The sequence below is a fragment of the Mirounga leonina genome, unplaced genomic scaffold, assembly GCF_011800145.1.
Source record: "Mirounga leonina isolate KUSES-001 unplaced genomic scaffold, KU_Mleo_1.0 Mir_376, whole genome shotgun sequence".
NCBI lineage: Eukaryota > Metazoa > Chordata > Mammalia > Carnivora > Phocidae > Mirounga > Mirounga leonina.
The window spans coordinates 10,136,658-10,145,051 of record NW_023270718.1 but is presented as its reverse complement, the minus strand read 5'-3'; the positions used below and the strand labels follow the sequence as shown (position 1 = coordinate 10,145,051).

The 8,394-nt window shown below is 50.3% G+C and overlaps 1 protein-coding gene across 2 annotated transcripts in view; it reads left to right on the top strand.

The window, feature by feature from the left end:
- Positions 1-8,394, top strand: part of LOC117997809 (zinc finger protein 883-like) — a 17,041-nt gene extending 8,647 nt beyond the window's left edge. For both annotated transcript variants that reach the window (XM_034986234.1, XM_034986235.1), the window contains exons 4-6: positions 1,526-1,652; positions 2,976-3,107; positions 5,401-8,394. In XM_034986234.1, coding sequence (XP_034842125.1) covers positions 1,526-1,652; positions 2,976-3,107; positions 5,401-6,707 — 1,566 coding nt within the window. In that variant the 3' untranslated portion in view covers positions 6,708-8,394. The remainder of the gene's footprint in view (positions 1-1,525; positions 1,653-2,975; positions 3,108-5,400) is intronic.

Below are 8,394 nucleotides of genomic sequence, written 5' to 3'. Positions count from 1 at the left end.
CCTCTGCACCTGCGCCCCTCTGCACCTGCGCCCCTCTGCACCTGCGGTCCTCCACACCTGTGCCCCTCTGCTGCACCCGTCACCCTCTGCACTCCCGCCCGCAGCTGGAGCCCCCCACCACAAAGGTCTGGTTACTGGAACATGACAGCCCAAAACACAGCTGCTTCACTCAGACATTACTCATTCCTCACGATGACAGTGTGTGTGGACAATGCGCCTCGGCCCCACGTGGCCCGTCCACATTCAGGGGCGCCCCAAGGGGAACACGTGCTTAGTCTCTCAAAGGCCAAAGCGCAGAAGCCGCACGCGGCTCTTCTGCTCGCACCTCACTGGCCAGAGTGTGGTCACATGACCGCACCCCACTGCAAGGGATGCTGGGAAAGGTACTCTGGCTGTGCAAGCGTGGGCTCACCTGTAGCTTCCGTTATTATGGCAAAGGAAAATGGGTACTGTGTCCAGCACTGACCTGGTCTGTTATGTTAGCCTATCCAGAGCCAGGCCGTGATGAGTGCGTGAGTGAATAAAGCTACTCTCCAGGCCTGCACTCTCCCTCCCATTGACTAGAATCCCCTCCCCTTTTAAACAAATTTTAGAATAACAGACATTTCTTGAGCACTGAGCATGTACGAGGAGCGGAGCTAATTTCTTTACCTATTTTCATCCACCTAATCCTCGCAACTCCAGGACGTGGTACCATATTATCCCCATTTTTAAGATAAGAGAATGGGGGCACAGAGTTCACGTCACTTGCCTAAGGTCACACAGGTCCTAAGTAGCCAAGCCAAGATTCGAGCCCAGGCGGTCTGGCCCCAGAGCCGATGCTCTTAGCCGTCATGGTATCGATGCACCTCAGTGGAAACAGAGATCCCCAGGTGGCCATCCAACTGGCGAGTGAAAGGGCCGCTTCCAACATTCATAGCATCCCTTTGTTCATGCCTTCACATAACACATGAACACTCCGAGTGTGCTCCGTGGCCAAAAGAATGCTGTGTGAACACCACCACCACGCATGGACGGTCAGGAGCGCACAGCCATGAGGGTCTGGCTGTGTGGCTCTCCGGTGTTGGGGCTCCTTCACGTGCCGGGTGGACTCTGGCTTGTCAGCCCGCCTGCGGTGCCTTTTCTCAGAGGACTGGGGTGACTCGGCACTGCTCCACTATCTTGCACCGTCCCGAGGCTAGCTGGGCAGAGCCTCACCCTGGGGGCGGGAGAGGCACGAGACAGAAGGCAGTGCTGATTGCAGAAGCATTTCTGAAGCTCCTGCTTCTGTCACACTTGGCCGACACCCCACTGGCCACAGCAAGTTCCATGGCCAAGCGAAGATTCGGAACAGGAGCGCACTGCACAGCCCCATAGCAGAGGGTGTGGATGTGGGGCAGGGTGAAGGAGCCCAGGCCTTATTTGCAAGCTGACACAACACAGGACTCTGAACACAACCCAAACTTCTGTCGGCTTTCCACCTACTGTCCTGGGCCAAGTGAAGGACCAGGCCCTGGGTGAATAGCAACGGGGCTTTGGGTTTCAGGAACCTGTGATCTTCAGGGATGTGGCCATGTACTTCACCCAGAAGGAGTGGCAGCTGCTGGAGCCCGCTCAGAAGGACCTGTACAGAGAGGTGATGCTGGAGAACTATGGGAACCTGGCCTCCTTGGGTAAGGACAGCGCCCCCCCAGTTCGGAAGCCTTGGACGAGCTCCGCCCTAGGACTGGTCCCGCGCACTAAGGTTTGGTGGTATTGGCTTCCCTCTAAACCCGCGTCTGCTTTCGCGGTCTCAGGACAGCTGCAAGCAGCCTCGGAGGCACCGGCGTTGTAATTCACTGGCAACCGAAATGGTCGCAAGGTCGGCCCTGGGTGTTCCGTCCTAAAGTCTGACTTTTGCTCCGACTGGAGCTGGCTTCGGTCACGTGAGCACAGCTAAGCCACTCGCAGTGGCCAGTGCAACAGGAAGAGGCTAATGGGCTGTCGTGCTCTTCGAGGGCGGGCTCTGGCTTCTGGGGATCATGGGGCTACCCCTCCATAGAACTTCGTGCTGGTGTGATGGGGAGGGGGAAGCTGGCAAGGCAGTCGCCCTACGCTCCCTCCGGAGGTCCTTTGTATCATTGCGATACTGTCATTTAGAATGAGAAATATATATTTGGTCTCCCTCCTGTTTCTAGCACAGAACTCCTAAAACCTTTTGAATTTCTGAACTGGTGAGAGGAATAAAGGTGTCTTTCGCTATGTTAATGAGGTGACTTTGGGATAACGCCTCAGGATGAGGACTGGTTACCAGGGGAGCCAACATTCAGTCTCACGCCCCTGACCTCTGGAGAGGGGAGAGGGACTGGAGGCTGAATCAGTCACCAATGGCCAATGATTTAATCAACTATGTCTGTGTAATTAAGCCTCCACAAAACCCCCAAAGGACAGAGCTTCCGGGATGGTGAGCAAGTGGAGATCTGGGGGGAGGGGTGGCGTCAGAGGGCATGGACGTCCCACACCCTTTCTCCACACCTGGCCCTGGACATCTCTTCCACCTCCTGTTCCTGAGTTATATCCTTTTATAACAAACCGGTGATCTGGTGAATAAGACGTTTCTCTGAGTTCTGTGAGGTCCTCTAGCAAATTCATCAAACCCAAGAAGGGGGTGGGTTGCAACCTCCAATCCATAGCCTGTCAGTCAGAGGGACAGGTGACAACTTGGATTTGTGATTGGTGTCTGAATTTAGGGGGCGGGGTGTCAGTCTTGTGGGAACCTGTGGGGTGCAACCCTACCTCCAGGTAGTGTCAGAATTGAGTTGAATTTTAGGACCCCAGCTGCGTTGGAGAGAATTGCTTGGGATGTGTGTGTGTGTGTGTGTGTGTGTGTGTGTGTAGGAAACCCACACTCTGGAATTGCGAGCAGAACATAAACACACTTCTTCTCTCTGTGCAAATTCTTGGTCTGGAATGGGTGTCTGGGAGGCATCCAGCACTTCTTTCCTTCTCTGGAGCAGGGTATCGGCTCTTCAAACCCAAGCTGATCGCCAGGTTAGAGCAAGGAGATGAGCCCTGTGTCAAGGAGAGAGACGTCCCTCGAGCCCCCCAGCAAGGCGGTGCTGGGATCAGCGAGAGCTGCATCTCCACAGGTGAGTAGGAGGAGACGCCATGGCAGTCTCCACGAGAAATTCTCCCCAAAGGCGCAGCATGCTGAGTGGTGTAAGGAGAAGGAAGAAGCCTGCAGGGCATGTTCCCTTCCAGGAACACCTTTCCATTCTTCTGGCCTCTTGGGATCTCATTCCCGCACTCCTTCCTTCGCCACATCCTCCGTATCAGACTCAGGCTGCCATCAACTGACACCCTAACTCAGGGCCTTTGCACTGGCTGCTGGCTCTGCCCTCAGTCCCCTCCCCGGGGTTTTTCCCTGATTGCTTCAGCGAGCATCTGTTCACTTTCCTCCTTGTATGCATGTGTCGATGTCTTCGTGGTTAAAAAGATGTTCACAGCAGTTCTTTGGTGCAGGCTGGTCTGGCACTGGACTTAAATCCTTAAGATTATCAACCCTGGGTAGCCCTCTGTTGACTTGGAAAAACAACAGCATGTTTCTGGGGCAGCAAAACTATCCCCCATCAGCATCTGAACCTCAAGAATATAGGAGAATTGAGAGAGAGTTTTTCCTTTAAGATAATACACGGAATTAAGGGGCGCCTGGGTGGCTCAGTCAGTTAAGCAACTGACTCTTGGTTTCACTCAGGTCATGATCACCGGTCCTGGGATCAAGCCCCATGCTGAACGCAGAGTCTGCTTAGAGTTTCTCTCTCCTTCCCCCTCTGCCCCTCCCCACCGTGCGCTCTCGAGCACTCGCTCTCTCTAAAATAAATAAATAAAACTTTAAAAATAAAGATAATACATGGATTTAATAAGAATCCCAAATAGAGGGGCGCCTGGGTGGCTCAATTGGTTAAGTTTCTGCCTTCGGCTGGGGTCATGATCCCAGGGTCTTGGGATTGAGGCCCATATCTGGCTCTCTGCTCAGCTGGGAGTCTGCTTCTCCCTCTCCCTCTGCCACTCCCCCTGCTTGTGCTCTCTCTCTCTCAAATAAATAAATAAAATCTTTAAAAAAAAAAAAAAACCAAAGAGTAACCAGGTGTTTTCATTAAAATAATAATAATAGTAAGCCTGTTTCTCATTCCAGCTTTTATTTCCCCAGTTTCAGTTTTTTTAAAGATTTTATTTATTCATTTGACAGAGAGAGAGAGAGAGAGCACAAGCAGGGGGAGTGGCAGAGGGAGAGGGAGAAGCAGACTCCCCACTGAGCAGGGGATGTTCATAGCAGCTCAATTCTTAATAGTCCCAAAGTGGGAACTCCCTAAATGCATATCAACAATAAAAAAGTTAAACACGTTGTGGTATAGTCACATTATGGGACCCTATAAGCAACGCGAATGAATGACTTGCGACTGCACGCAACAATCCAGATGAATCTCATAGACAGAACAGCTGAGTGAAAGAAGCCAGACACCAAAGGGTGCATGCTGTAAGGTTGCATTTATATAATGTACAAAAGGAGCCAAAGCCAGTCTACGCTACTGGAGGTCAGGGTCTCGATTTTCCGAGAGGGAGAGGGTCATTGGAGGGAACGGACGGAGGGCTGGAGTTGGGGAGGGTGCTTCTAGGGTTCTGTTTCTTAATCTTAATCTTTGCGCTGGACACGTGAATGTGTTCACCTTGTGAATTCTCTCTTTTCCCCTAGCTAGACTCACAAAAATATGTTACTCTACTTATTTACGGAGAGAATCACATCATTTTAGTGATAAGGGAACATTAAGAACTGACCATGCTTCTGGGGTAATGCATGGTCGCCGGCTCGCGCAGGGTTCACGGACTATAAATGATAGCTTATAAAACAATTACATTTAGTACGGAACATTCTGTATCACTTTTCCCTTCAATCTATAGATCAACTCTTGATTTATTTCTGGGACATTTCATTACTCATCTCTTAAGTAATTATTCTGATATAGGATTTTTTTTTTCTATTTTCTGTGCCAACTCATTTCTGCATTGATTCTTTTTCCTTCTTTATTTCCATTTCATTTGAACTGGCTGTCTTTTCTTTTTCTATCCTTATTAGGATAGAGTCGTGTGAGCTTATTGTGATATAACATTGTGTAGACTTAAGGTGCGTAACATGGTAGTTTGATACATGTATATATAACGAAATGATTATGGCAATAAAGTTAGAGAACACCTTCGTCCCCTCACATAATTACCTTTTTTTTTTTTTTTTTGGTGGCACGATGTGAATTCTAATCACACCATGCACTTATGATTTGTGTGCTTTTTTTGTATGTATTTTATACTGAGACAAAACATTTTCAACCAAAGATAAAGACAATGGCACTAAAAAAGAGAGAGATTTACATTCTGAATCCCTTTCAGACAAGAAGACAAGGCTTGTGCCGAAGACCACACTTCCAAAGCCAGGCATCTCTACGAGGCCATCCCTGGGGAAGGCAAAGGAAATGGCTCAGAGGGGTGCTAAGATGGAAAGGACTTTGGAAACTGAGGACAGGCCACTGAGGAGCACGCAAAAAGCTGGCCCCAGGCTGGCCGCGGACTCGTGCAAAAAAATTCTCCCTAGAAAGAAAAGGCATGAATCCACGGCTATGACGAGATGCCCAGGTCGTCCACCACCACCAACAACATCACAGAGCACCCCTCGAGGAAAGACGACCCTGAAAAGAGATATTAATGGAAAAACACAGGCGCCAGGCTTCCCAAGGCATGGTCGTCCAAGAATCCAAAGGGGGAAGGCACACTTTAAATGTAAAGAATGTGGGAAAACTTTCAACCAGACCCTCCACCTCATCGAGCACGAGCGGATCCACACGGGAGAGAAGCCCCACAAATGTGACGCATGTGGGAAGTCCTTCCGGCACAGCTCCTACTTTTTCACTCACTATAGGATTCACACCGGAGAGAGACCCTACAAGTGTAAGGAGTGCGGGAAAGCCTTCAACAGCAGCTCCACACTGAGCAGCCACCACAGGACCCACACGGGGGAGAAGCCCTTCAAATGTGAGGAGTGTGGGAAAACCTTCAAGCAGAGCACGAAGCTCACTCGTCACCGGAGGGTGCACACTGGGGAGAAGCCCTACCGGTGCAGTGAGTGTGAGAAGTCCTTTGGCCGCAGCTCCTCCTTGACGGAGCACAAGAGAATCCACACGGGAGAGAAGCCGTACCACTGCAAAGTGTGTGGGAAAGCCTTCAGATGCAACTCTCACCTTTTCGAGCACCACCGGATTCATCAGGAGGAGAAGTCCTATCAGTGTGAGCAGTGTGGAAAGTACTTCCGGAATAGCTCCCACCTGTCGGAACATAGGAGGGTTCACCAGCTGGGGCCCCCAGAGCAATGCCGGGAGTGTGGGAGGACCTTCCGGCGCAGGGCGGCCCTTCTCAAGCATCAGAAAAGCCACAGAGAGAATCACACTTACCAGTGTGAGGGATGCGGGAAGGCCTTGCGGTGCAAGTCAAGCATTCAGAGACACCAGAGGATGCATGCTGGACAGAAGCCTTACGTGTGCTCTGAGTGTGGGAAAGCTTTCACCGACAGCTCTACCCTTACCAATCACCGCAAAATCCACACCACAGGGAAACTGCACCCATGCCCCAAGTGTGGGAGGGCCTTCAAGCAGCTCTCGTCCCTGGTGCTCCACCAGAAAGTGCATGCTAGGAAGGGACAGTGAGCTCCCTGTGTGAGGGAGCCTTCAGCCAGGACCCACGCCTCCGTAATCCCCAGAGAAGTCACAATGACAGACGCAAACTGTGTGAGTGGAGATTCCCTGCGCCTCTCATCAGAGGTGCCCTAGCCAACCAGGGGTCCTCATTCAGGGGACCCCTCTACGTGGCCCCCACCTGAGACGTTTGGGGAGTGCCTGGGGATATTTTCGGTTGTCCCAGCCTGTTGGGGCCACTGGCAGTAATGGATAGAGGCCAAGAATCCTCTGAACCCTATGATGCGCCAGACGCCTCCGTCTACAAGGAACGTTCCGGCCCCAAATATCAGTAGCGGCACTATGAGCAACTAAATTTGAGAAGAAATTCAGGAATAGTTTTCTGCGTGGTCCACTACAGTAACCACTAAATGGTGTGTGGCTATTTACATTTAAATGAACTAAACATAAGTAAAAGGTAAAATGTTTTCTCAGCTGCACCCAGCCAGGATTCAGTGGCCAAACTCGCCGGCGGGCGCCGAATCAGACAGCACAGATAAGAGAGCGTATCCATTGTTGCAGAAGGTTCTGGTTGGGCCCTGGCTTGGATCTCTTATCAAAATTGTCATGCAGCATAGCCCCGAGAAAGTGAGTGTGGGGTTCAGCCGCCAGAGATGGGAGGCAGCACAGCCAAATGTAGTGCTCCATGAATCGCTTTTGAGACTATGTTGGCCCCCACGGATGGTTCTGTGGGCACTCTGATGTCTCAAGGCTGGGCAGCATCCTGCTCGCAGGACATCCCCTTCTGTCTGGAGCAGAACAGCCAGTAGATCGCTGAAAATGCTACTGGTAAGTGCCAACATTTCCTGAGCCCCTCACCTGCCGCACATGGTGTTGAGCACTTTACACAGCCTCCTGGAATTCTCTCTGGAGTCCTATAAAATAGGAACGGATATCATCCCGTGTTATAGCTGAGAAAATGAGGCTCAGGAGAGCTTTTTTTTTTTTTTTTTTTTAAGATTATTTCATATTTTGCACATTAATCAAGATCTGTCCTGCTATTTTTATATTCCATGCTTTCGAATTCATGTCATTTGAATTTTCACAAAATGTATCTTTAAGAAAAAGTATAGGTGTTTACATTTCTGTTCAGACTGCCGTTTTGGGCAGAGAGCAGCTTGGCTTTACCTATGGCAGGAGCAGGCACAGAGGAGACTCTAGATCTGGGGTGGGCAAACTAGGACCAACCCAGCCCGTGGCCTGTTTTTGTAAATAAAGTTTTATTGGCACACAGCCACGTATTGTCTATGACTGCTTCCACGCAAAGCCAGGTAATTACAACAGAGACCGGATGGTCCATTAGCCTAAAATATTTGCTCTGAGACCCTTGGCAAAAAAGTTGACTGATTCCTGCTCTGAAGAGCTGACAAATTGAAATGAATAAGGGTGAAGCGTGGGAGTGGTTAGCAAAGGAAGAGATAAACCCTCCAACTTTTGTGACTAGGACTCAGAGTGTGAAAGACATTCTGTATTGCAGTACAGCGCATGTGTGTGTATTTTCTATGTGTGTGTGAACGTATGTTTGTGCATACGTGAAGGATAAGTTTAAAGCAACACTACTTACCCTTATTGTGTGCACACACCAATCCTCTTTCACTTAAAAAGTGCTGGTCACAGGGGCACCTGGGTGGCTCAGATGGTTAAGCGTCTGCCTTCGGCT